General features: G+C 44.7%; 1 protein-coding gene across 12 annotated transcripts in view; it reads left to right on the forward strand.

The window, feature by feature from the left end:
* Positions 1-27,800, forward strand: part of jakmip3 (Janus kinase and microtubule interacting protein 3) — a 61,315-nt gene that overhangs the window by 5,087 nt on the left and 28,428 nt on the right. For all 12 annotated transcript variants that reach the window (XM_041893418.2, XM_041893441.2, XM_041893410.2 and 9 more), the window contains exons 2-4: positions 11,645-11,921; positions 18,337-18,579; positions 19,045-19,287. In XM_041893418.2, coding sequence (XP_041749352.1) covers positions 11,772-11,921; positions 18,337-18,579; positions 19,045-19,287 — 636 coding nt within the window. In that variant the 5' untranslated portion in view covers positions 11,645-11,771. The remainder of the gene's footprint in view (positions 1-11,644; positions 11,922-18,336; positions 18,580-19,044; positions 19,288-27,800) is intronic.

Here is a 27,800-nt window from a genome sequence, read left to right on the forward strand (position 1 = left end):
TCATTTCAAAACTGCATTTTGTGTTTACTTGTGTTACCTTTGCCTAATATCTAAATGTGTTTGATGATCTGAAACATTTAAGTGTGACCAAACATGCAAACAAATAACAAATCAGGAAGGGGGCAAACACTTTTTCACACCCCTGTATGTGTTGCTGTGGACACATTTCAGTTTTATTCAGTTGTACACAGTTTCACTGTACATGGTTGTCATCTAAAAATAGTTATATATATATGACCTTTTTCTATTTCTCAGTCGTGTTGTTTTTTGTAAAGTGTATCATCATGCTGTGTGCCATAACGCATGGGTACAGGAGGTAAAGCCCAGGACAAAAGGAGTCATGTACTTTCACCTTAACTGTAGACTGATGGCTTCACATGCCAGGGATATCACTTTACCTTAGCCAATGGTCTGACAAAATATATATTCAGGGGGAAAATGGGTGAATCTAATAGGTGCCCTGCATCATTTCTCTAACAAATATTCTAGTAGTCTAATGAGGTAGGTTTACACCTATTACTCAGTCATCATGGCCAAGTTGAATTACTCACTTCTGAATCAAGCCATGCTGCGGAATAGAATAGAATAGAATAGAATAGAATAGAATAGAATAGTATAGTATAGTATAGAATAGTATAGAATAGAATAGTATAGAATAGAATAGAATAGAATAGAATAGAATAGAATAGTATAGAATAGTATAGTATAGAATATAGTATAGTATAGTATAGTATAGAATAGTATAGAATAGAATAGAATAGTATAGTATAGTATAGTATAGTATAGTATAGTATAGTATAGTATAGTATAGTATAGTATAGTATAGTATAGTATAGTATAGAATAGAATAGAATAGAATAGTATAGTATAGTATAGCTTAATTGTTTTCCCCAGAGGGTTTTGTATGTATTGTGAATTCAGTGTGAATTTAATTTAGTTCAAACTGTTGAGATCGTGATCGTTTCATTGTTCATTAAAACCCCCTAATATTGTGTAACTCCTCCTCATTTTCACAGTGGACATGTGATTTGCGATCAGCTCACGTAATGTGATTGGCCCTGTTATTGACGTTGGGGGACAAGGGCAGGCCAATAAGCTGTGTGTTTTTTATAAGCCATTTAGCAGACGCTTCCAACGACGCCTTTTTTTTTTGAGGCGGACCCCCGACCAGCCACGAGGACCACCATCTATTTATCATCTATTCTAAAACAGCTGCAGTAAACTGTGCTCATCAACAAAGTGCACAACACACTAGAAGGAGAATACTAGCGTTGGGAGCCCTTTCCTGCTCCCTACAGAAGCCTGATGATCAGATCAAATACTTTCTGTGCTTGATTGAGCTGGCCTGGCTTAATGGACCAATAGAATAGTCCCAAAACTGGGAAACCCTCGCCCAGCATGCACTCCAGGCAGGCTAGAGCAAACACTAAAAGTATTTGAAAGATTTCAAATAGTATTTGAACCCAGGTCTGGCTAGGATGTGTGCAGCAGTTCATTTACAGCTCATAGAAATTGTTCAGGCATTCTCTCAACAGAACAGAGCAGGGTGGAATGATGCTGTTTGTTACTGTCATGATGTTAATCACGGTTGTGGCACTTGATTCTGTTAACTCATGAAATATCGAGAAAACATATTTTTTTTTATAGTAGATAGGCTAATCGTTGACATGTCATCAATCAAAATCAACACCTGACCTATCACATTGTACTGTAGGTTTAGCCTGGGTCTAAGTGTGTGGCATCGTTATAGACTAGATGTAATTGGAACAGGGGTCAGACCAGGGGCGTCGTTATAGACTAGATGTAATTGGAACAGGGGTCAGACCAGGGGCGTCGTTATAGACTAGATGTAATTGGAACAGGGGTCAGACCAGGGGCGTCGTTATAGACTAGATGTAATTGGAACAGGGGTCAGACCAGGGGCGTCGTTATAGACTAGATGTAATTGGAACAGGGGTCAGACCAGGGGCGTCGTTATAGACTAGATGTAATTGGAACAGGGGTCAGACCAGGGGCGTCGTTATAGACTAGATGTAATTGGAACAGGGGTCAGACCAGGGGCGTCGTTATAGACTAGATGTAATTGGAACAGGGGTCAGACCAGGGCGTCGTTATAGACTAGATGTAATTGGAACAGGGGTCAGACCAGGGGCGTCGTTATAGACTAGATGTAATTGGAACAGGGGTCAGACCAGGGGCGTCGTTATAGACTAGATGTAATTGGAACAGGGGTCAGACCAGGGGCGTCGTTATAGACTAGATGTAATTGGAACAGGGGTCAGACCAGGGGCGTCGTTATAGACTAGATGTAATTGGAACAGGGGTCAGACCAGGGCGCGTCGTTATAGACTAGATGTAATTGGAACAGGGGTCAGACCAGGGGCGTCGTTATAGACTAGATGTAATTGGAACAGGGGTCAGACCAGGGGCGTCGTTATAGACTAGATGTAATTGGAACAGGGGTCAGACCAGGGGCGTCGTTATAGACTAGATGTAATTGGAACAGGGGTCAGACCAGGGGCGTCGTTATAGACTAGATGTAATTGGAACAGGGGTCAGACCAGGGGCGTCGTTATAGACTAGATGTAATTGGAACAGGGGTCAGACCAGGGGCGTCGTTATAGACTAGATGTAATTGGAACAGGGGTCAGACCAGGGGCGTCGTTATAGACTAGATGTAATTGGAACAGGGGTCAGACCAGGGGCGTCGTTATAGACTAGATGTAATTGGAACAGGGGTCAGACCAGGGGCGTCGTTATAGACTAGATGTAATTGGAACAGGGGTCAGACTCTTAGAAAAAAAAAAGGTGCTGTCTAGAACATTAAAGGTTTCTTCGGCTGTCCTCATAGGAGAACCCTTTGAAGAACCCTTTTTGGTTGCAGGTAGAACATGGAATCCAAAAGGGTTCTACCTGGAACCAAAAAGGTTTCTACCTGGAACCAAAAAGGGTTCTCCTGTGGGGACAGCCTAAGAACCCTTTTGGAACCCTTTTATTCATAGAGTGTAGACCAGGGTTATGGTCATGATGAAGTTGGGATGAAGGTTTGTTGTATTCATAGTTCTACTATAATGCCCAACACAACACACCTCTCTCTCTTCTCACCTAACCAAGAGAAGCATGCTGGGACATTTTGTCTCCTTTTAGGTGGTTTTCCCTCCTTCTCTGCTGTCAGGGTAATATGCTTGTATTTGTGTCTGTAGTTTACATGTGTAGTTTTAGTTGGTACGGTACATTAGTATTAAATGCTTGCGCAGCTGGCAGTGTCAATAGATATAAAATGAGGAACCTTCCTCCTACGACAGGATCCCAGGGAGACATGCTCATTAAACGAGCGCTGTTTCAGCTAACCTGACACACACACACACGCTGCATCACAAAGCCGCCCTGCATCTCTCTCTACCGCACCTGCTGTCTCAACCTCTGAATGCTCGGCTATGAAAAGCCAACTGACATTTACTCCTGAGGTGCTGACCGATCTAGCCTTAATGACCATGTACTCTTATCTCCACCCAGCACAGCCAGAAGAGGACTGGCCACCCAATCAGAGCCTGGTTCCTCTCTAGGTTTCTTCCTAGGTTCCTGCCTTTCTAGGGAGTTTTTCCTAGCCACCGTGCTTCTACATCTGCATTGCTTGCTCTCTGGTGTTTTAGGCTGGGTTTCTGTACAAGTACTTTGTGACATCTGCTGATGTTAACAGGGCTTTATAAATACATTTGATTGATTGATTGATAGAAAACCACCCACATGAAGCACTTTTCATGTCTTCATATTTGTCTTCAATTCATGATCATTTGGGTATATTTGCAGGACAGGTAACATGTTCTATTCTGATACAGAACAGACCACCTAGCGGTGTGTTCAGAGGTGTTAGACTAGCTAGCAGTGTGTTCAGAGGTGTTAGACTAGCTAGCAGTGTGTTCAGAGGTGTTAGACTAGCTAGCAGTGTGTTCAGAGGTGTTAGACTAGCTAGCAGTGTGTTCAGAGGTGCTGTATCCAGAGGTGTTAGACTAGCTAGCAGTGTGTTCATAGGTGTTAGACTAGCTAGCAGTGTGCTCAGAGGTGTTAGACTAGCTAGCAGTATGCTCAGAGGTGTTAGACTAGCTAGCAGTGTGCTCAGAGGTGTTAGACTAGCTAGCAGTGTGTTCAGAGGTGTTAGACTAGCTAGCAGTGTGTTCAGAGGTGTTAGACTAGCTAGCAGTATGCTCAGAGGTGTTAGACTAGGTATCCAGGGAAATGTGGCTTCTCTTGTTCACACAGTACATGTGTCCCAAATGGCACCCTTTTCCCTATAGCATTACTTTTCACCAGAGCTCCATAGGGCCCTGGTCAAAAGTAGTGCACAAGATAGGGAATAGGGTGCCATTTCAGATGCAGCCACGGTTATTAGTGTGCAGCTCACATCCCTCCTCTCCTCCTCCTTTATTGCTCTCTTTATTCTCTCTCTCTCCTACTCTGTCAGGGTCAGGGTTTGTAAGGGAAAAGTCACATCTGTTATGTGGACTCAATTGTGACAGCACTGGCCTGGTGGGCACTGAGACACAGCAGCACTGGCCTGGACACTGTCTGTCTGAGATACATGTACATTTACATTTTAGTCATTTAGCAGACGCTCTTATCCAGAGCGACTTACATGAGCAACTAGGGCCAAGTGCCTTGCTCAAGGGCACATCGACAGACCTTTCACCCAGTAGGCTCGGGGATTAGAAACTTTGCTTGGTCCAGGAGTTATATGTTTCAGCTCCAATGTCCAATTGTACTGTATTTTTGCACTGTCAGACAGCTGGTGTTGTGGTAACTGTCAGATGCAAATCTTTTCTCTTTAGGAATATTGTTGCCATTGTCATACTTTCATTCATCATTTGCTCGATATTGCTTCACTAAAGGTTGAACGTTGAAATCTCTCTTCTTGAATGTCAGTACACTGCTCGCTCCTCTGCTGTAGCGTGAGAGATATTCCCAGTGGTCCAGAGAGAAGTTATTACTCAATGTGGCCTATATAGCTAGCTATTACAATAGTATAGTTATTACAGTGTTAGAGGGTCACGCATCATTTCTCTCTCTCTCTCTCTTTCTCTCTTTCCCTCCCTCTCCCTTCCTTCCTCCCTCTCTCAATTCAATTTCAATTTTCAATTTAAGGGCTTTATTGGCATGGGAAACGTGTGTTAACATTGCCAAAGCAAGTGAAGTAGATAGTAAACAAAAGTGAAATAAACAATAAATATTAACAGTAAACATTACACTCAGAAGTTTCAAAAGAATAAAGACATTTCAAATGTCATATTATGTATATATACAGTGTTGTAACAATGTGCAAATAGTTAAAGTACAAATGGGAAAATAAATAAACATAAATATGGGTTGTATTTACAATGGTGTTTGTTCTTCACTGGTTGCCCTTTTCTTGTGGCAACAGGTCACAAATCTTGCAGCTGTGATGGCACACTGTGGTTTTTCACCCAGTAGATAAGGGAGTTTATCAAAATTGGGTTTGTTTTCGAATTCTTTGTGGATCGCTGTAATCTGAGGGAAATATGTGTCTCTAATATGGTCATACATTTGGCAGGAGGTTAGGAAGTGCAGCTCAGTTTCCACCTCATTTTGTGGGCAGTGTGCACATAGCCTGTCTTCTCTTGAGAGCCAGGTATGCCTACGGCGGCCTTTCTCAATAGCAAGGCTATGCTCACTGAGTCTGTACATAGTCAAAGCTTTCCTTAAGTTTGGGTCAGTCACAGTGGTCAGGTATTCTGCCACTGTGTACTCTCTGTTTAGGGCCAAATAGCATTCTAGTTTGCTCTGTTTATTTGTTTGTTCTTTCCAATGTGTCAAGTAATTCTCTTTTGTTTTCTCATGATTTGGTTGGGTCTAATTGTGTTGTTGTTGTTGTTGTTGTTGTCCTGGGGCTGTGTGGGGTCTGTTTGTGTTTGTGAACAGAGCCCCAGGACAAGCTTACTTAGGGGACTCTTCTCCAAGTTCATCTCTCTGTAGGTGATGGCTTTGTTATGGAAGGTTTGGGAATCGTTTCCTTTTAAGTGGTTATAGAATTTAACGGCTCTTTTCTGGATTTTGATAATTAGCGGGTATTGGCCTAATTCTGCTCTGCATGCATTATTTGGTGTTTTACGTTGTACACGGAGGATGTTTTTGCAGAATTCTGAATGCAGAGTCTCAATTTGGTGTTTGTCCCATTTTGTGAATTCTTGGTTGGTGAGCGGACCCCAGACCTCAGAACCATAAAGGGCAATGGGTTCTATAACTGATTCAAGTATTTTTAGCCAGATCCTAATTGGTATGTCAAATTTTATGTTCCTTTTGATGGCATAGAAGGCCCTTCTTGCCTTGTCTCTCAGATCGTTCACAGCTTTGTGGAAGTTACCTGTGGCGCTGATGTTTAGGCCGAGGTATGTATAGTTTTTTGTGTGCTCTAGGGCAACGGTGTCTAGATGGAATTTGTATTTGTGGTCCTGGCAACTGGACCTTTTTTGGAACACCATTATTTTTGTCTTACTGAGATTTACTGTCAGGGCCCAGGTCTGACAGAATCTGTGCAGAAGATCTAGGTGCTGCTGTAGGCCCTCCTTGGTTGGTGACAGAAGCACCAGATCGTCAGCAAACAGAAGACATTTGACTTCAGATTCTAGTAGGGTGAGGCCGGGTGCTGCAGACTGTTCTAGTGCCCTCGCCAATTCGTTGATATATATGTTGAAGAGGGTGGGGCTTAAACTGCATCCCTGTCTCACCCCACGGCCCTGTGGAAAGAAATTGTGTGTTTTTTTGCCAATTTTAACCGCACACTTGTTGTTTGTGTACATGGATTTTATAATGTCGTATGTTTTTCCCCCAACCCCACTTTCCATCAATTTGTATAGCAGACCCTCATGCCAAATTGAGTCAAAAGCTTTTTTGAAATCAACAAAGCATGAGAAGACTTTGCCTTTGTTTTGGTTTGTTTGTTTGTCAATTAGGGTGTGCAGGGTGAATACGTGGTCTGTCGTACGGTAATTTGGTAAAAAGCCAATTTGACATTTGCTCAGTACATTGTTTTCACTGAGGAAATGAACTAGTCTGCTGTTAATGATAATGCAGAGGATTTTCCCAAGGTTGCTGTTGACGCATATCCCACGGTAGTTATTGGGGTCAAATTTGTCTCCACTTTTGTGGATTGGGGTGATCAGTCCTTGGTTCCAGATATTGGGGAAGATGCCAGAGCTAAGGATGATGTTAAAGAGTTTAAGTGGAATTTGTGGTCTGTATATTTTATAATTTCATTGAGGATACCATCAACACCACAGGACTTTTTGGGTTGGAGGGTTTGTATTTTGTCCTGTAGTTCATTCAATGTAATTGGAGAATCCAGTGGGTTCTGGTAGTCTTTAATAGTTGATTCTAAGATTTGCATTTGATCATGTATATTTTTTTGCTGTTTGTTCTCTGTTATAGGGCCAAAAAGATTGGAGAAGTGGTTTACCCATACATCTCCATTTTGGATAGATAGCTCTTCGTGTTGTTGTTTGTTTAGTGTTTTCCAATTTTCCCAGAAGTGGTTAGAGTCTATGGATTCTTCAATTACATTGAGCTGATTTCTGACATGCTGTTCCTTCTTTTTCCGTAGTGTATTTCTGTATTGTTTTAGTGATTCACCATAGTGAAGGCGTAGGCTCAGGTTTTCTGGGTCTCTATGTTTTTGGTTGGATAGGTTTCTCAATTTCTTTCTTAGGTTTTTGCATTCTTCATCAAACCATTTATCACTGTTATTACTTTTCTTTGGTTTTCTGTTAGAGATTTTTAGATTTGATAGGGAAGCTGAGAGGTCAAATATACTGTTTAGGTTTTCTACTGCCAAGTTTACACCTTCACTATTACAGTGGAACGTTTTGTCCAGGAAGTTGTCTAGAATGGATTGAATTTGTTGTTTCCTAATTGTTTTTTGGTAGGTTTCAACACTACTTTCCTTCCATCTATAGCATTTCTTAATATTATTCAGTTATTTTGGCTTTGATGCCTCATGATTGAGTATTGCTCTGTTCAAGTAGACTGTGATTTTGCTGTGGTCTGATAGGGGTGTCAGTGGGCTGACTGTGAACGCTCTGAGAGACTCTGGGTTGAGGTCAGTGATAAAGTAGTCTACAGTACTACTGCCAAGAGATGAGCTATAGGTGTATCTACCATAGGAGTCCCCTCGAAGCCTACCATTGACTATGTACATACCCAGTGTGCGACAGAGCTGCAGGAGTCGTGACCCATTTTTGTTGGTTATGTTGTCGTAGTTGTGCCTAGGGGGGCATATGGGGGAGGGAATGCTGTCACCTCCAGGTAGGTGTTTGTCCCCCCTGTGTGCTGAGGGTGTCAGGTTCTTGTCCAGTTCTGGCATTTAGGTCGCCACAGACTAGTACATGTCCCTGGGTCTGGAAATGATTGATTTCCCCCTCCAGGATGGAGAAACTGTCTTCATTAAAGTATGGGGATTCTAGTGGGGGATATAGGTAGCACACAGGAGGACATTTTTCTCAGTTGAGATAATTTCCTTTTGAATTTCTAACCAAATGTAAAATGTTCCTGTTTTGATTAATTTAATAGAGTGAGTTAGGTCTGCTCTATACCAAATTAGCATACCCCCTGAGTCCCTTCCCTGTTTCACACCTGGTAGTTTGGTGGATGGGACTACCAGCTCTCTGTAACCTAGAGGGCAACCAGTGGGTCCGTCTCCTCTATACCATGTTTCTTGTAGGATGACAATGTCTGTATTTCCGATTTCTTTGGTGAAGTCCAGATTCCTGCTCTTTAGGCCAAAGGCAGATGACCTCAGGCCTTGGATATTCCAGGATGAAATAGTGAAGGCTTTGTGTTCCATAAAGTGTCTAATGTTGTTGGTTGTGTGGTTTGGCCTCAGGCCAGTAATTGTGAGCAGAGCCTGCTGAGCATCTGGTACATGCCATTGGCTTGGGCTAGTGTAAGAGTGGGTGTTGGACCTGTTTGCCTGCTCACGGCCTGGGCGTATGTGTGACTTTCATGTTGAGGCCCTCTTTGTGGGAGTGGGGGGCTTGGGGTGGGTAGGAGGGGCATAGGTCTGATCTGAGGGGGCCTAAATGGGGTGTGGGCATGGTTGACTTGGGGGGGAGTTAATTGGTTGGGGTGGGGGTGTAGATGTGGTTGATGGTGCTGTGGTCTGGATGTAGGTCCTCTCTGCGGGGGTCCTCTATGTGTAGGACCTGGGGGGGGTCCCGCAGGTCTGGGAGAGTGTCTCGCTGGTCTGGGCGGGGTGTCTGGGCGGTGTCGCTCTCTCTCTCTCTCTCTCTCTCTCTCTCTCTCGCTGTCTCTTTCTCTCGCTGTCTCTTTCTCTCTCTCTCTCTCTCTCTCTCTCTCTCTCACACACACTCTCTCTCTTTCCTCCCTCTCCCTTCCTCCCTCCCTCTCTCTCCCTGTCTCTCTCCCTCTCTCTCCCCCTCTCTCTCTCCCTGTCTATCACTCTCTCTCACTCCCTCTCCCTTCCTCCCTCCCTCTCTCTCCCTGTCTCTCTCCCTCTCTCTCCCCCTCTCTCTCTCCCTGTCTATCACTCTCTCTCACTCTCTCTCTCACTCTCTCTCTCCCTCTCTCCCTGTCTCTCTCCCTGTCTCTCTCTCTTTCTCTCTTTCCCTCCCTCTCCCCTCCCTCCCTCTCCCCCTCTCTCCCTGTCTCTCTCCCTGTCTCTCTGTCCCCCCATCTCTCTCTCTCTCCCTTCCTCCCTCTATCTCCCACTCTGCCCTGTTCCTGCTCTGTCACTGTGATGGATGAGTGTCTGTACTGGCTGTTCTGTAAGGAGATGATCGTGAGAGAAGCCCAGGCTGACTCTATTTGCTTTTGAACTGTTTGCTGACATTACGTTCCACGGTTTTGGGGAGAAAGCTATACTCTAGATGTGTTTGTGTGTAGTTAATTTCAGCACCCAGAACCAAATCTCTGCGCTGCTCGATTTGGTATTAATGCAGCAGTCTGTCACAACAGACTTATTTCCCAGTAGTTTTACATGTATTCTTTAGTGATCGTTAAAAAAAATTTGGGTCGTGATGTGAATTGCTCAAACTTTCTGCAATGTTCTGTGATCAGTCCTTCAATTGTCGTCATATAAACATGTGTCCTGTGTATTCATGATAATTCACAGGTATTGCACATCTCTCTCCTGATTTGTTTCGTCCAGTCTAGAATGGCTCATGTATAATTCAACAAGCGTGCTGGTCGGGTAGAGAGAGAGAGAGAGTTGTGGCTCGGAAACGTGTCACTGTATTGGATTTCTCCGGCCAACACACAACAAAGTGCCTGTGTTTCATTTAGTCCTCATTTACTAAGGGCTATGTTTTGCCTATTGAACATTGAACAGTGGTTCAACAGAGGGGGGTAACTAAAAAGCTTTGAGATTGTAAGCAAACATACGACCACAAACCTAGCTGCACCTAAGGCTTACCTGAACGTATTAAGGCTGAAAGAGAGTGACATAGATGTACATATGGGAGTGGATCTGCCATGGAATATACATTAACATTAGTGTACTCACTGTACATATAGTTGCTGTTATCTGCTGGTAGAAAAACGAACAGGGCAAGGCAAGGATGTTTGTATGTGCTTGAATTGTCAACACAGGTGAATGTTATGAGCTTGGTGGAACCAGCCTGATCTCATAATAATAATAATAATAATAATAATAATAATAATAATAATATGCCATTTAGCAGACGCTTTTATCCAAAGCGATTTACAGTCATGTTTGCATACATTTTTACGTATGGGTGGTCCCGGGGATCGAACCCACTACCCCTGGCGTTTTCAAGCGCCATGCTCTACCAGCTGAGCAACAGAGGACCACATGAGAGCTCGCATTCTGTTTTACTTGACGTGAGCACGGCAGTCAGTCTGTTTGACCAGGCTAGAATGTTATTATAGGAGGCTGACGATGAGAAGAGAGGATTAGAGGATTGGGTCGGTGTGACGTGATGCAGATTTACCTTGTCATGACACAATGTTGGATTAAGTCTTTGAAAGACTCCTCCTGATGTTCATACTATCCTAATCATTTAGTCTACGTTTTGCCAGCAGTTCTCAGAGATTCAACAGAATGGGAAACCGAAAAAAGCTATTGGGAACCTAAAGTTACCCTTCGGAACTGCTGGTGGAAACCGGGGGGCAAGGCAAGTCTGCAAGGCTGCTTGTATGTTCAGTAGTAGAGCTTGAATTGTCGACACACTTACAGTTAAGAGAACTCTAGACACGCTCCCTATAGTTCATATTCCTGTTTATCACATAACTGTGTTTCAGTCTTCTTCTTCTTCTTCTTCTTCTTCTTCTTCTTCTTCTTCTTCTTCTTCTTCTTCTTCTTCTTCTTCTTCTTCTTCTTCTTCTTCTTCTTCTTCTTCTTCTTCTTCTTCTTCTTCTTCTTCTTCTTCTTCTTCTTCTTCTTCTTCTTCTTCTTCTTCTTCTTCTTCTTCTTCTTCTTCTTCTTCTTCTTCTTCTTCTTCTTCTTCTTCTTCTTCTTCTTCTTCTAGGTGGGACAGAACAAGTAGACAAAGACTTCATATACCTAAGTTGTTGTCTAACTTGTTAGAAAAGGATCAACAGTCTAATTTGTTAGAAAATGAGCTAAAATGTTGTGTTGTGTCTTGTCTTGTTGTTCCAGGTGGACCAGAAGATGTAGCTGAGGACGGCAGGCTGACAGAAGGCTGAAGACACTAGAGAAGGTTCTCCGGTGGTTCCTCCAGACGGGGGGGCTTGGGCCCTTGGAGCACCACCTCCAGGGCCTCACCATGTCCAAGAAGGGGCCCGGGGGGGCCGGGGCTGGGGGCCGAGGCAAGATGGAGAGGGCCGATACGCTGGCGGCCCTGCAGGCGGCCAATGAAGATCTGAGGGCCAAACTCACAGACATCCAGATAGAACTGCAGCAGGAGAAAAGCAAGGTGGGAACTATAAGACACACATTGATTTAACCTTTATTTGACCAGGAAGTCTCATTGAGGTTAGAAGACCTCTTTCCCAAGGGAGGACTGAGGCACTGCAGGAGAGACATTGTTTTTTTTTTTGATTGTTGTTTTTGTACATACCATCAAGGCAGACGGAGAGGCATACAGACAGGTTACCAATATGTCTGTGACTTTCCACCTTTGATGAGGAAGAAATCGTAACGGAGTGAAACTGTGTCTCATGATGGAGCAAAATGAGGAAACGTCCATGTTACCGCTCAAAGCAGGCACTGGCAGGATCACACAGACGTCTCTTCGACTCTAGAGGATATTTCTCTCCATGTTGTGCACTGAATGATCTCCTCTATGTCAATTCATTACATGGGGTAATGTGGCGTTACTGTAGTACAGATTGGCTAATACGTATTCCTGCCTATGGGTGAGTCCCAAATGGATCCCTGTTCCCTATAAAGTGCACTACTATTGGCCCTGGTCAAAAGTGATCTACTATAAAGGGAATAAGGGGTCCTATGTAATCGGTGCATGATTGGCCGTTTCAATGTCAGTGTGCTAGTTGACTGACAGCCTGAGGGCCTAGTGGTTCGGCTGGGGGGCATGCCTGACATGTACCTGTCATTGGCTGTGTGTTTTTGATTGACAGCTTGGGGAGCTAATGGCATAGCTGAGACCATTAGCTCTCCTCTGCTGAGTGTTTAACTTGTCACGACATGCATCATTACATGGTTTACATTATGACCCCATTATGTCAGTCTGGCTTTAGTCTGGCTTGAAAAGTGTCTGTGGGAAGAGACTAGCTTGGCTCCTCTGTTTGGTTTCATCGAAGAGTGGCACCACGCCAATATCAATATGTTGTGATGTGTTACGGTATGTTGCGAGTTCTATATGAATTCTCTTTGATCGCATGTCCCACATCTGTCCCCGACAGAGTAGAGGTCACTGGTCAGCATGGTACCATGGCAACCCCAATGTCTCTGAAACAGGTTTCTATCTACGGTATCTACAGCCAATCCCCATCAAGAACAGGCCTGTGAGGAGACGAAGCACAATGCCCAAAGAATGTCTCCAAATGTTGTTTGCAGGTTTATTTCAGACAATATGATATCACATATAGGATACTTATCGCCCACTATGCAGGTTTATTTGACCACTTAGCCGTCTGTCTTACGTGAGCCTGATTGTTTTAGGTTGCAGTGTTTATCTTTTAACATATTCCTGTCTTATATCTAGTTCAGATTCATCTCGAAGTTTCTTGTTACTCTCTTGGGCTTTTTAGTCATGGGTCACAATGTGACTCTTAGGATTTCTAAATGAAGGTACAATTATCTGGAATAATGTCTTGATTCTGCCACTGCATGGTCTTGCAGTATCATTGGGCAATTGTATTCTAATAGATGGACCGACAAGCGCTGGGCTCAGCAGGGCTCAGCGTCAGTGCTCGACTCAGTCTCACTCCTAATGAATACACTCCAGTTTTATATAGCTGCAAGGCAAGAAGAACATTGTACAACCTAACCTTTGATATCTGGGAATAGTTGTATCTCACAAAGCAGAAATTGCTAATATCCACTGTTGGTGCTGCTATCTGCCTGGTACCTTGGAAACCACCGGTGGACCAGGAACAGAAATGGTGAACAGAAATGTTGAATTGTGAAATACAGCTGGGAATAGTCTCAACAATGGGAGGATATAAATGAGGGCTCTGAATAGGTTATCGACCAAACTAATAGCCCAGTAAAGATGCCTGTGATTAATAAGACAAATACCTCCTAATGCTATTCTACTATTATAGAGTAGCCTAGTCAGCCTAGTGTACAAGTAATCACAGAAGACTCCAGTGTCTGAGTGAGGGGGTCAGCCCAGTGCTCCTGGGTGAGGGGGTCAGCCCAGTGCTCCTGGGTGAGGGGGTCAGCCCAGTGCTCCTGGGTGAGGGGGTCAGCCCAGTGCTCCTGGGTGAGGGGGTCAGCCCAGTGCTCCTGGGTGAGGGGGTCAGTCCAGTGCTCATGGGCTCTGTGTGCTCTGCTACAGATGATCTGCAGCTATCTACCACCAGTAACAGTCCATGTCAAAGAGACCATTGTGATATCTAATGTTAGACACTACTATCTGTATGTGTGTCTGTGGAGGCCAGGGGTTCCCTTCCCTGTTGTTTGGCTGTCTGAATGAACAATGGTCTCTGCTCTGCATGTGTGACACAACCAATGCAGGTTTAGTTACATAGAACAGGCTGTATGATACAACAGGTTTAGTTATAGATAACAGGCTGTATGATACAACAGGTTTAGTTCTAGATAACAGGCTGTATGATACAACAGGTTTAGTTCTAGATAACAGGCTGTATGATACAACAGGTTTAGTTATAGATAACAGGCTGTATGATACAACAGGTTTAGTTAAAGATAACAGGCTGTATGATACAACAGGTTTAGTTCTAGATAACAGGCTGTATGATACAACAGGTTTAGTTATAGATAGCAGGCTGTATGATACAACAGGTTTAGTTATAGATAACAGGCTGTATGATACAACAGGTTTAGTTATAGATAACAGGCGGTATGATACAACAGGTTTAGTTATAGATAACAGGCTGTATGATACAACAGGTTTAGTTATAGATAACAGGCTGTATGATACAACAGGTTTAGTTCTAGATAACAGGCTGTATGATACAACAGGTTTAGTTCTAGATAACAGGCTGTATGATACAACAGGTTTAGTTATAGATAACAGGCTGTATGATACAACAGGTTTAGTTCTAGATAACAGGCTGTATGATACAACAGGTTTAGTTATAGATAACAGGCTGTATGATACAACAGGTTTAGTTATAGATAACAGGCTGTATGATACAACAGGTTTAGTTATAGATAACAGGCTGTATGATACAACAGGTTTAGTTCTAGATAACAGGCTGTATGATACAACAGGTTTAGTTTATTGATAACAGGCTGTATGATACAACAGGTTTAGTTCTAGATAACAGGCTGTATGATACAACAGGTTTAGTTACATAGAACAGGCTGTATGATACAACAGGTTTAGTTCTAGATAACAGGCTGTATGATACAACAGGTTTAGTTCTAGATAACAGGCTGTATGATACAACAGGTTTAGTTCTAGATAACAGGCTGTATGATACAACAGGTTTAGTTATAGATAACAGGCTGTATGATACAACAGGTTTAATTACATAGAGCAGGCTGTATGATACAACAGGTTTAGTTCTAGATAACAGGCTGTATGATACAACAGGTTTAGTTATAGATAACAGGCTGTATGATACAACAGGTTTAGTTATAGATAACAGGCTGTATGATACAACAGGTTTAATTACATAGAGCAGGCTGTATGATACAACAGGTTTAGTTATAGATAACAGGCTGTATGATACAACAGGTTTAGGTCTAGATAACAGGCTGTATGATACAACAGGTTTAGTTCTAGATAACAGGCTGTATGATACAACAGGTTTAGTTCTAGATAACAGGCTGTATGATACAACAGGTTTAATTATAGATAACAGGCTGTATGATACAACAGGTTTAGTTATAGATAACAGGCTGTATGATACAACAGGTTTAGTTATAGATAACAGGCTGTATGATACAACAGGTTTAGTTCTAGATAACAGGCTGTATGATACAACAGGTTTAGTTATAGATAACAGGCTGTATGATACAACAGGTTTAGTTCTAGATAACAGGCTGTATGATACAACAGGTTTAGTTCTAGATAACAGGCTGTATGATACAACAGGTTTAGTTCTAGACAACAGGCTGTATGATACAACAGGTTTAGTTATAGATAACAGGCTGTATGATACAACAGGTTTAATTACATAGAGCAGGCTGTATGATACAACAGGTTTAGTTATAGATAACAGGCTGTATGATACAACAGGTTTAGGTCTAGATAACAGGCTGTATGATACAACAGGTTTAGTTCTAGATAACAGGCTGTATGATGACACATTTATGAACTTGGTGACATCCTCACGGTTGATCCATTTTAATCTGCATTTACAGTATACCAGTATATAATATATTAGTAGTATTACTATTACAGTATACCGGTATATAATATATTAGTAGTATTAGTATTACTATTACAGTATATCTACCTATTATTTTGACATTGTAGAGGTACAGTATCATTTACTGCATAAATGTTTTTCATTCTGTAAAATCTTCTCTGTAATTTCTGTATACTGTACGGTGTTTAGGCTTTACAGTGTGTGTGGTTTTCTCTGTTTGGGTGTAATTAATTTAACGGATAACGGACGACTGGGTCACCATAGGACACACATGGGGTGATACCATGCCCTCCGGCTAGACTTGCCGCGTTTACTGAACCATCCTAGCTCCCGCGCTGCTAAATTGCTGCACGGCCAGCCAATAATAACTCACTGGGGCCCGATGACAGCTCATCTGTAATCTCCTTTGAAATGGGTGCTTCAGTCTCTCTGTTAGATCTCCTGATAGTTTGGGGGCGGGGGGGTTTCAGTTTTCACTCAGCGGTATGGCCTGCTAGGCTGGTTTTGATCTCAGGGAAGTTCATTTTAGGACTGACTGACGGAGATATTGTTCATCATAACTTTGAAGCTGCCAAGGCTCTCAGGGAGACTTGAGGGGCAAAGCTTGGGAGGTCATATGGATGGAGCTGTTACAAACAAATATATAGTTATACTGATTTACATGGCCTGCAGGCTCTACAGACAGGGACTGGAGTTATACTGATTTACATGGCCTGCAGGCTCTACAGACAGGGAGTTATACTGATTTACATGGCCTGCAGGCTCTACAGACAGGGACTGGAGTTATACTGATTTACATGGCCTGCAGGCTCTACAGACAGGGACTGGAGTTATACTGATTTACATGGCCTGCAGGCTCTACAGACAGGGACTGGAGTTATGCTGATTTACATGGCCTGCAGGCTCAACAGACAGGGAGTTATACTGATTTACATGGCCTGCAGGCTCAACAGACAGGGACTTGCAGTTATACTGATTTACATGGCCTGCAGGCTCTACAGACAGGGAGTTATACTGATTTACATGGCCTGCAGGCTCTACAGACAGGGAGTTATACTGATTTACATGGCCTGCAGGCTCTACAGACAGGGAGTTATACTGATTTACATGGCCTGCAGGCTCTACAGACAGGGAGTTATACTGATTTACATGGCCTGCAGGCTCTACAGACAGGGAGTTATACTGATTTACATGGCCTGCAGGCTCTACAGACAGGGAGTTATACTGATTTACATCTGCAATGCAACAGCTATCCCCTGTAACTACAGAATAGATTTGTGGCATTGCTGGATAGAGGATACAGCTTTAACATCTGTAGACCAACAGAGGATACAGCTTTAACATCTGTAGACCAATCCAGCCATGTAGAATGGTGACCTCGGTGAATGTGTGCCAGTGGTTTAATTGGGACTATGTTTAGGTCTGCCCTGGAGAAGAGAAGTCACACTCTCTCTCTCTCTCTCTCTCTCTCTCTCTCTCTCTCTCTCTCTCTCTCTCTCTCTCTCTCTCTCTCTGTCTCTCTCTCTCTCTCGCTGTCCCTCTCTCTCTCTCTCTCAGTATTACTCTGTAATCTGTTGTTTCTTCTAGCCATGCATACAGCTATTTGTGGTTGGTCTGCCTAGAGCAACACTTGTCAGTTAGTGTTAAAGTGGAGGGAGAGACTCAATATGACCCCAAATAAACCTGTGACCCCAGATAACATCAAAGCTTTCAGCGTTTTAGAACACTGGCTCGAGTCGATCTGACTGAATGTGTTCTGAGTGGTTTTGCTGCTGGGCTGTGAGTGTCTGTGATGTCTCATGTTGCTCTGTCTGGTGTCTATCTGTCTGTCCATCTCTCTCTGTTGGTCAGTAAGCTAGACATACAGAGAGGTCTGTCTAACTTGGGCTATGAGTGTGTGTGATATCTCTTGGGTTGTGGTGTGGGATGTCTCATTTCTCTCTCTCTCTCTCTGTCTCTCTCTCTCTCTCTCTCTCTCTCTCTCTCTCTCTCTCTCTCTCTCTCTCTCTCTCTCTCTCTCTTGCTCTCTCTCTGTCTCTGTCTCTCTCTCTCTCCCTGTCTCTCTCTCACTCTCTCTCTCCCCCCCCCCCTCTCTCTCTCTCTACCTGTCTCTCTCGCTCTCCCTGTCTCTCTCTCTCTCCCTGTCTCTCTCTCCCTGTCTCTCTCTCTCTCCCTCTCTCTCTCTCTCTCTCTCTCTCTTCTCTCTCATTCTCCCTGTCTCTCTCTCTCTCCCTGTCTCTCTCACTCTCCCTGTCTCTCTCTCTCTCCCTGTCTCTCTCGCTCTCTCTCTCACTCTCGCTGTCTCTCTCTCTCTCCTGTCTCTCTCGCTCTCGCTGTCTCTCGCTCTCTCTCTTTCTCTAGGTCAGTAAGCTGGAGAGAGAGAAGAGCCATGAGGTGAGACATGAGCAGCACAAGTCTACGGTGGTGGTGACTGAGCTGAAGGCCAAGCTCCATGAGGAGAAGACCAAGGAGCTCCAGGGGCTCAGGGAGACGCTGCTACGGACCCACGAGCTGGAGCTGATGAGGGTTATCAAGATCAAGGACGGAGAGATCCAGAGACTACAGGCGCTGGTTAATGCTCTGCGAGATGGATCCACAGACAAGGTACCATACAATACAACTTCATGGTCCAAATTGGAATCGGGAAGTTCATCTTTATGCTGTCTTATGTCATACAAACACAGGAGAGGCTGGCAGCCCCTATGGACACCACTGATACATACACACACAGGAGAGACTGGCAGCCCCTATGCACACCACTGATACATACACACACAGGAGAGGCTGGCAGCCCCTATGGACTCCACTGATGCATACACACACAGGAGAGGCTGGCAGCCCCTATGGACTCCACTGATACATACACACACAGGAGAGGCTAGAAGCAGCACAGGGTCAACTGCAGTGCAGCACCCCAGGGGCAGTTTAGGTGGTCAAGGGCACAACGATAGTGGATTGTAGTAATGTTCTGATACCAGCGGACCCTACAGTAGCCAGTTCAGTCCATCAGCGACCTTCTGGTTACTGGTCCACCACTCTAACCTCTGGGTAACCTGCCCTCCATGTCAGGTGAAGACGGCTCTGTTTGCGGAGGCGCGTGAGGAGGCGAGGCGTGGTTTTGAGGGGGAGAGGAGCCGACTGCAGCAGGAGATCTATGAGCTGAAGGGGATGAAGAGACAGATGGAGGAGGCTCTGAACCTGGCCGTACAGGCAGACAAGACCAAGGCTGCTGAGATACGCTCCGTCTACCATATACACCAGGAGGAGATCACCCGCATCAAGAGGGAGTGTGAGAGGGAGATACGCAGACTGGTGAGAGAGAGATTAGACCTCATTGCTTTATAAACTGTACGTGTAATGTACAGTACCATGATCCCTTTTGAATGAGAGTGTAATGTGTAATGGAGGGTGGATAATAGTATTATAGTAATCCTTCTACCCCCCCCTTTACTACCACTGTCTTTTGTCTAAACTAACACCTGACTTATTTCACCAGCTAGCACTGACTTGTTTAAAGAAATGTACTTATTGTGATCGAGATGTAGTTGTCCCTGATTGCACTGACTTTGCTCACAGCTGCTTGTTTGAAGAAGTGTACTTACTGTGATCAAGATTGTGGTTGTCCCACTGGCTATCCTAAGTTGAATGCATCAATTTGTAAGTCGCTCTGGATAAGAGCGTCTGCTAAATGACTTAAATGTAAATGGATAACATGGCATTTACTGTAATGGGCTTTTATTGGGCTGGAGTGAGTAGAGATCAGGTGACCTGTGAGGAGAGCTCAGAGATCGTTCTGCCCTCTGATGTGTCAGCAACAGTCTGAAAGGGCGTCCTAAATTGCACCTTATTCCCTACATAGTGCACTACTTTAGAACAGAGCTCTATTGGCCCTGGTCTAAAGTAGTGAACTATATAGAGAATAAGGTGTCATTTGGGAGGCACCCTGATGTACTGAGCCCCAGGAGGTCCAGCCACCACTTTCCCTATAGTCCGGTTCACTCATCCACAGCTGTGACATATCAATGTATACACTCCTGAATACTGCCTCAGCAATAGGCTAGCACTGCCCTAATACTGCCTCAGCAATAGGCTAGCACTGCCCCAATACTGCCTCAGCAATAGGCTAGCACTGCCCTAATACTGCCTCAGCAATAGGCTAGCACTGCCCCAATACTGCCTCAGCAATAGGCTAGCACTGCCCCAATACTGCCTCAGCAATAGGCTAGCACTGCCCCAATACTGCCTCAGCAATAGGCTAGCACTGCCCCAATACTGCCTCAGCAATAGGCTAGCACTGCCCCAATACTGCCTCAGCAATAGGCTAGCACTGCCCCAATACTGCCTCAGCAATAGGCTAGCACTGCCCCAATACTGCCTCAGCAATAGGCTAGCACTGCCCCAATACTGCCTCAGCAATAGGCTAGCACTGCCCCAATACTGCCTCAGCAATAGGCTAGCACTGCCCCAATACTGCCTCAGCAATAGGCTAGCACTGCCCCAATACTGCCTCAAGAAGCACTGCCCCAATACTGCCTCAGCAATAGGCTAGCACTGCCCCAATACTGCCTCAGCAATAGGCAAGCACTGCCCCAATACTGCCTCAGCAATAGGCTAGCACTGCCCTAATACTGCCTCAGCAATAGGCTAGCATCAGCAGGGTATAGCCAGGTGAATGTAGCAGACAGGTTAGCATCAGCAGGGTATAGCCAGGTGAATGTAGCAGACAGGTTAGCATCAGCAGGGTATAGCCAGGTGAATGTAGCAGACAGGTTAGCATCAGCAGGGTATAGCCAGGTGAATGTAGCAGACAGGCTAGCATCAGCAGGGTATAGCCAGGTGAATGTAGCAGACAGGCTAGCATCAGCAGGGTATAGCCAGGTGAATGTAGCAGACAGGCTAGCATCAGCAGGGTATAGCCAGGTGAATGTAGCAGACAGGCTAGCATCAGCAGGGTATAGCCAGGTGAATGTAGCAGACAGGTTAGCATCAGCAGGGTATAGCCAGGTGAATGTAGCAGACAGGTTAGCATCAGCAGGGTATAGCCAGGTGAATGTAGCAGACAGGTTAGCATCAGCAGGGTATAGCCAGGTGAATGTAGCAGACAGGTTAGCATCAGCAGGGTATAGCCAGGTGACTGTAGCAGACAGGTTAGCATCAGCAGGGTATAGCCAGGTGAATGTAGCAGACAGGTTAGCATCAGCAGGGTATAGCCAGGTGATTTTATAGGGCAAGCTGCAGTATCTAGGAGAAGAGGAGGAGGAGGGAGGGAGGGAGGGAGGGAGGGAGGAAGAGGGGGATGAAATGAGAGGAGAGGGAGCTCCAGAGGAGAGTTCTATGACATCACCACAGCCTGCAGATGAAAGCATGTGGAAATAAGCTATTAAAGCAGAATTGAACGTCTTAAAGACAGAGATGCTGGATGGATCCCCCTAATTGCTTCTGAACATTAATGTAGGATATCTAGACTGCAATGTTATGGCTTGTGTCTAAGACAGGGCCTTATTCCCTATATAGTGCACTACTTATCACCAGGGCCTGCATAGGGCTCTGGTCAACAGTAGTGCACTATATAGGGAATAGGGTGCCATTTTGGACGTTATGCTTCTAAACATGAATGTAGGCTATCTGGACTGCAACGTTATGGCTTGTGTCTAAAATGAAGCCCTTTTCCCTATATAGTGTGCTACTTTGGTCCAGGACCCATAGGGCTGTGGTCAAATATAGTGCACTATATAGAGAAAAGGGTGCCAATTCAGACACAGACCGATATGGCGTGTCCCCCTCATTACTTCTGGAAATGTATGTGGGCTATCTAGACTGCAATGTTATGGCTTGATGCACAGATGTTATGGCTTGATGCACAGATGTTATGGCTTGATGCACAGATGTTATGGCTTGATGCACAGAATGTAATAATTGAAGCTGTGTATCTGTGGGGAGAAAATGAGGTTTTTTAAACATTGCTGATATTAGCAGAAAAGGGCTAATTTGCAGGTTTCATTTCCAGTGGGTTCAGATGTTTAGTGTTCTCCTCAGAGGGAAGCAGAACATGAGTTACTGATGAATTACAAACGCCTTGTCAGCAGTTAGTGGGACAGTGGTTAGGGGCTCTGGCAGTAGCAGCAACTCTAGTTAGATGCTAAATAACCTACCTATTAACCCTCTCGGCAAGCCATTAGGGATCTGCCTGCCTTTACCTTCATAATTAATACCTTTAATTATCCTTTCCAATAACGTATTTTTATGTAATAAAGAAATAAGACACAGGAGGGTACACGTTACTGTAATTATTGGTTCAGCGTGATGCGGTCGCTATGTACGGAACTCCTAACCATTTCATAACACCATTTATGGAAATCTCTCTTGCTTAAAATACAAGCACGATATATCCCCAAACATAACTTTAGCATAGGGATATTGAAGAACTTTAGCCTGCATGTTGCCAAATGTCAAGCCATAGCCTATACTCGTTTTTCACATCTCGATTTTTGTTTTTCCCGAGGATGATTGATTTATGGCTCAATCATTTCAATTAAAAATGCTTTGAAAATGTCAGCCAGTACAACATTTTGGCATGGTACTCTCATTGGGCACTTGACTATAATAGGAATCCTGTCTGCCTGTCCTTTTCTCTGTCTGTCTGTCTCTTTGCCTGTCTTCATGCCTGCCTGTCTTCCTTCCTGCCTGCTCGTCTTTCTGCCTGCCCGTCTTCCTTCCTTCCTGCCTGTCTTCCTTCCTGCCTGTCTTCCTGCCTGCCCGTCTTCCTTCCTGCCTGTCTTCCTGCCTGCCTGTCTACCTTCCTGCCTGTCTTCCTGCCTGTCTTCCTGCCTGCCCGTCTGCCTTCCTGCCTGTCTTCCTGCCTGCCTGTCTACCTTCCTGCCTGTCTTCCTGCCTGCCTGTCCACCTTCCTGCCTGTCTTCCTGCCTGTCCACCTTCCTGCCCGTCTACCTGCCTGTCTTCCTGCCTGCCCGTCTACCTTCCTGCCTGTCTTCCTGCCTGCCCATCTTACTTCCTGCCTGTCCGTCTGCCTTCCTGCCTGTCTTCCTTCCTGCCAGTCTTCCTTCCTGCCTGTCTTCCTGCCTGCCTGTCTACCTTCCTGCCTGTCTTCCTGCCTGCCTGTCCACCTTCCTGCCTCTCTTCCTGCCTGTCCACCTTCCTGCCCGTCTACCTGCCTGTCTTCCTGCCTGCCCGTCTGCCTTCCTGCCTGTCTTCCTGCCTGCCCATCTTACTTCCTGCCTGTCTTCCTGCCTGCCCGTCTGCCTTCCTGCCTGTCTTCCTGCCTGCCCGTCTTCCTTCCTGCCTGTCTTCCTGCCTGCCCATCTTACTTCCTGCCTGTCTTCCTGCCTGCCCGTCTTCCTTCCTGCCTGTCTTCCTGCCTGCCCGGAGCATAGCAACTGGCTATCTGGGAATGATGCTGGCTGTCTGGAAGTAGAGTAAATGTCACGCCTTGCTTCACAATGACCTATCCTTTCTCCCAAAGTGTGCACTTGTTCACTTCACTTCATGGAGTTGAAAGGATGAGTGGTATAAAAAATATGGTGGAAACTCCCTATAAGCCATGCTTACACCAGTCCATTGCTTCTAAATATGTGAGGAGGGAAGCAGCTGCTGTCTGGCTCTCTGGAAGTGGAGAGAGGGGAAGGTAAACTGAACCGTGTTCCCTATACTCTGTGTTGTCTGAAGGAGATGAGACAGGAACAGCATGTTTAGATAGAACCATGACTACACTTGATCTGGAACTCCCTAATACCACAGGGTTAATACCAGGCTGACAGGCACTAAGGGACATAGAAGAGGAGAGAGGGAGAGAAGAAGGGGGAGAGGAGAGGGGAGAGGAGGAGAGGAGAGGAGAGGAGAGGAGAGAGAGAAGAAGGGGGAGATGAGGAGAGGGAGGAGAGGAGAGGAGAGGAGAGGAGAGGAGAGGAGAGGAGAGGAGAGGAGAGGAGAGGAGAGGAGAGGAGAGGAGAGGAGAGTCTCAGGCTGTCCACAGCCTGAGACAGTGGACAGCAGCCAGTGGGTTTTAAAGCTAACCAGCCTGAGACAGTGGACAGCAGCCAGTGGGTTTTAAAGCTAACCCAGCCTGAGACAGTGGACAGCAGCCAGTTAAGCTAACCAGTCTGAGACAGTGGACAGCAGCCAGTGGGTTTTAAAGCTAACCCAGGCTGAGACAGTGGACAGCAGCCAGTGGGTTTTAAAGCTAACCCAGCCTGAGACAGTGGACAGCAGCCAGTGGGTTTTAAAGCTAACCCAGCCTGAGACAGTGGACAGCAGCCAGTGGGTTTTAAAGCTAACCCAGCCTGAGACAGTGGACAGCAGCCAGTGGGTTTTAAAGCTAACCAGCCTGAGACAGTGGACAGCAGCCAGTGGGTTTTAAAGCTAACCCAGGCTGAGACAGTGGACAGCAGCCAGTGGGTTTTAAAGCTAACCAAGGCTGAGACAGTGGACAGCAGCCAGTGGGTTTTAAAGCTAACCAAGGCTGAGACAGTGGACAGCAGCCAGTGGGTTTTAAAGCACTGCTAGGCTAAATGGATGCCGTGCTTCTGTGTACCATGTTCCAGTGGTTGCTGGGATTTCTGAGCATCAGCAGGGCTTTTGGATTATCCACAAGATTACATCTTGAGATCTGAAGCGCCATTCTTTGAAAAATTATCTCAGTACTCCCTGTGTCTGTGTGGTGTGGCCCACCAATGACAGTGGACAGCAGCCAGTGGGTTGGACTCAGCCAGAGTCTATGATCCATGCCACAGGACCTGTCTCCATTCACCTAGTGAGTAACGTTAGCCCCCTCATTTTGGACTCAGCCAGAGTCTATGGTCCATGCCACAGGACCTGTCTCCATTCACCTAGTGAGTAACGTTAGCCCCCTCATTTAGGCCTGCCTGGCGCAGTCTCACAGGGATACACACGCTTATCACCATGGAAACACCATCGCCGGGCACATCACTGCCATCATGCGTATTTGTATGTATTTTGGATCCCCATTAGCTGCTGCCAAGGCTGAGACAGTGGACAGCAGCCAGTGGGTTTTAAAGCTAACCAAGGCTGAGACAGTGGACAGCAGCCATTGAGGCAGTTCAAAATTAAGGCAGTTATACAATTTTAAAAACATTACAATACATTCACAGGTTTCACAACCCACTGTGTGTCCTCAGGCCCCTACTCCACCACTACCACATATCTACAGTACAAAAATCCATGTGTGTATAGTGCGTATGTTATCGTGTGTGTGTATGCATGTGTCTGTGCCTATGTTTGTGTTGCTTCACAGTCCCCGCTGTTCCATAAGGTGTTTTTTTATATGTTTTTCAAAATCTAATTTATTGCTTGCATCAGTTACTTGATGTGGAATAGAGTTCCATGTAGTCATGGCTCTATGTAGTACTGTGCGCCTCCCATAGTCTGTTCTTGACTTGGGGACTGTGAAGAGACCTCTGGTGGCATGTCTTGTAGGGTATGCATGGGTGTCCGAGCTGTGTGCCAGTAGTTCAAACAGACAGCTCGGTGCACTCAACATGTCAATACCTCTCATAAATAAAAGTAGTGATTTGAGCCAGGAGAGGTTGACATGCATATTATTAATGTTAGCTCTCTGTATACATCCAAGGCCAACCGTGCTGCCCTGTTCTGAGCCAAGTGCAATTTTCCTAAGTCCTTTTTTGTGGCACCTGACCACACGACTGAACAGTAGTCCAGGTGCGATAAAACTAGAGCCTGTAGGACCTGCCTTGTTGATAGTGCTGTTAAGAAGACAGAGCAGCGCTTTATTATGGACAGACTTCTCCCCATCTTAGCTACTGTTGTATCAATATGTTTTGACCATGACAGTTTTCAATCAAGGGTTACTTCAAGCAATAGTCTCCTCAACTTGCTCAATTCCACATTATTTATTACAATATTTAGTTGAGGTTTAGGGTTTAGTGAACGATTTGTCCCAAATACACTGCTTTTAGTTTTTGAAATATTTAGGACTAACTTATTCCTTGCCACCCACTCTGAAACTAACTGCAGGTCTTTGTTAAGTGTTGCAGTCATTTCAGTCACTGTAGTAGCTGACGTGTATAGTGTTGAAAAAGATTGAAAAAAGTAAGGGGCCTAGACAGCTGCCCTGGGGAATTCCTGATTCTACCTGGATTATGTTGGAGAGGCTTCCATTAAAGAACACCCTCTGTGTTTTGTTAGACAGGTAACTCTTTATCCACAATATAGCATGGGGTGTAAATCCATAACACATACACTACCGTTCAAAAGTTTGGGGTCACTTAGAAATGTCCTTGTTTTCGAAAGAAAAGCAATTATTTTGTCCATTAAAATAACATCAAATTGATCAGAAATACAGTGTAGACATTGTTAATTTCGTAAATGGCTATTGTAGCTGGAAACGGCTGATTTTTTATGGAATATCTACATAGGCGTACAGAGGCCCATTATCAGCAACCATCAGTCCTGTGTTCCAATGGTACGTTGTGTTTGCTAATCCAAGTTTATCATTTTAAAAGGCTAATTGATCATTAGAAACCCTTTTGCAATTATGTTAGCACAGCTGAAAACTGTTGTGCTGATTAAAGAAGCAATACAACTGGCCTTCTTGAGACTAGTTGAGTATCTGGAGCATCAGCAATTGTGGGTTCGATTACAGGCTCAAAATGGCCAGAAACAAATAACTTTCTTCTGAAACTCGTCAGTCTATTCTTGTTCTAAGAAATGAAGGCTATTCCATGCGAGAAATTGCCAAGAAACTGAAGATCTCATACAACACTGTGTACTACTCCCTTCACAGAACAGTGCAAACTGTCTCTAACCAGAATAGAAAGAGGAGTGGGAGGCCCCGGTGCACAACTGAGCAAGAGGACAAATACATTAGAGTGTCTAGTTTGAGAAACAGACACCTCACAGGTCCTCAACTGGCAGCTTCATTAAATAATACCCACAAAACACCAGTCTCAACGTCAACAGTGAAGAGGCGACTCCGGGATGCTGACCTTCTAGGCAGAGTTGCAAAGAAAAAGCCATATCTCAGACTGCCCATCTTAATATTTTCTTTTTATTGGCCAGTCTGAGATATGGCTTTTTCTTTGCAACTCTGCCTAGAAGGTCAGCATCCCGGAGTCGCCTCTTCACTGTTGACCTTGAGACTGGTGTTTTGCGGGTACTATTATTGGCTTCCTAACAGGTTAATTTGTTATGTAGCTTTAGTGAGTTTCTCTGTTGGCTTCCTAACAGGTTCATTTGTTATGTAGCTTTAGTGAGTTTCTCTGTTTGCTTCCTAACAGGTTCATTTGTTATGTAGCTTTAGTGAGTTTCTCTGTTGGCTTCCTAACAGGTTCATTTGTTCTGTAGCTTTAGTGAGTTTCTCTGTTTGCTTCCTAACAGGTTCATTTGTTCTGTAGCTTTAGTGAGTTTCTCTGTTTGCTTCCTTACAGGTTCATTTGCTTTAGTGCAACATCTTTACCGCTCCCTGGCCTGTGAATGATTGGACAAGCAGTAAACATGCAAACACAATATATTGATACATTAATGATAATGTGAGGCTGTAAGTCTGGAATGTATATGTTGCAGATTACATTAACGATAGTTAACCTAAATGTCAGTATTTAGTAGGTGTGGTTGATAGTTAACCTAAATGTCAGTATTCAGTAGGTGTGGTTGATTGTACCTCAGAGAGATCCAATTCATAATTCCGGTCTCTCCTGTAGTCTTTAAATTCCTAAAGGTCAGAGCTGTGTCCAAACGGCTTTCTATTCCCTATATAGTCCACTACTTCTGACCAGAACCCTATAGGCCCTGATCAAGAGTAGTGCACTACATAGGGGATAGTTTGCCATTTG

Source organism: Coregonus clupeaformis, chromosome 1 (genome assembly GCF_020615455.1).
Source record: "Coregonus clupeaformis isolate EN_2021a chromosome 1, ASM2061545v1, whole genome shotgun sequence".
In the NCBI taxonomy this organism is placed as follows: Eukaryota; Metazoa; Chordata; class Actinopteri; order Salmoniformes; family Salmonidae; genus Coregonus; species Coregonus clupeaformis.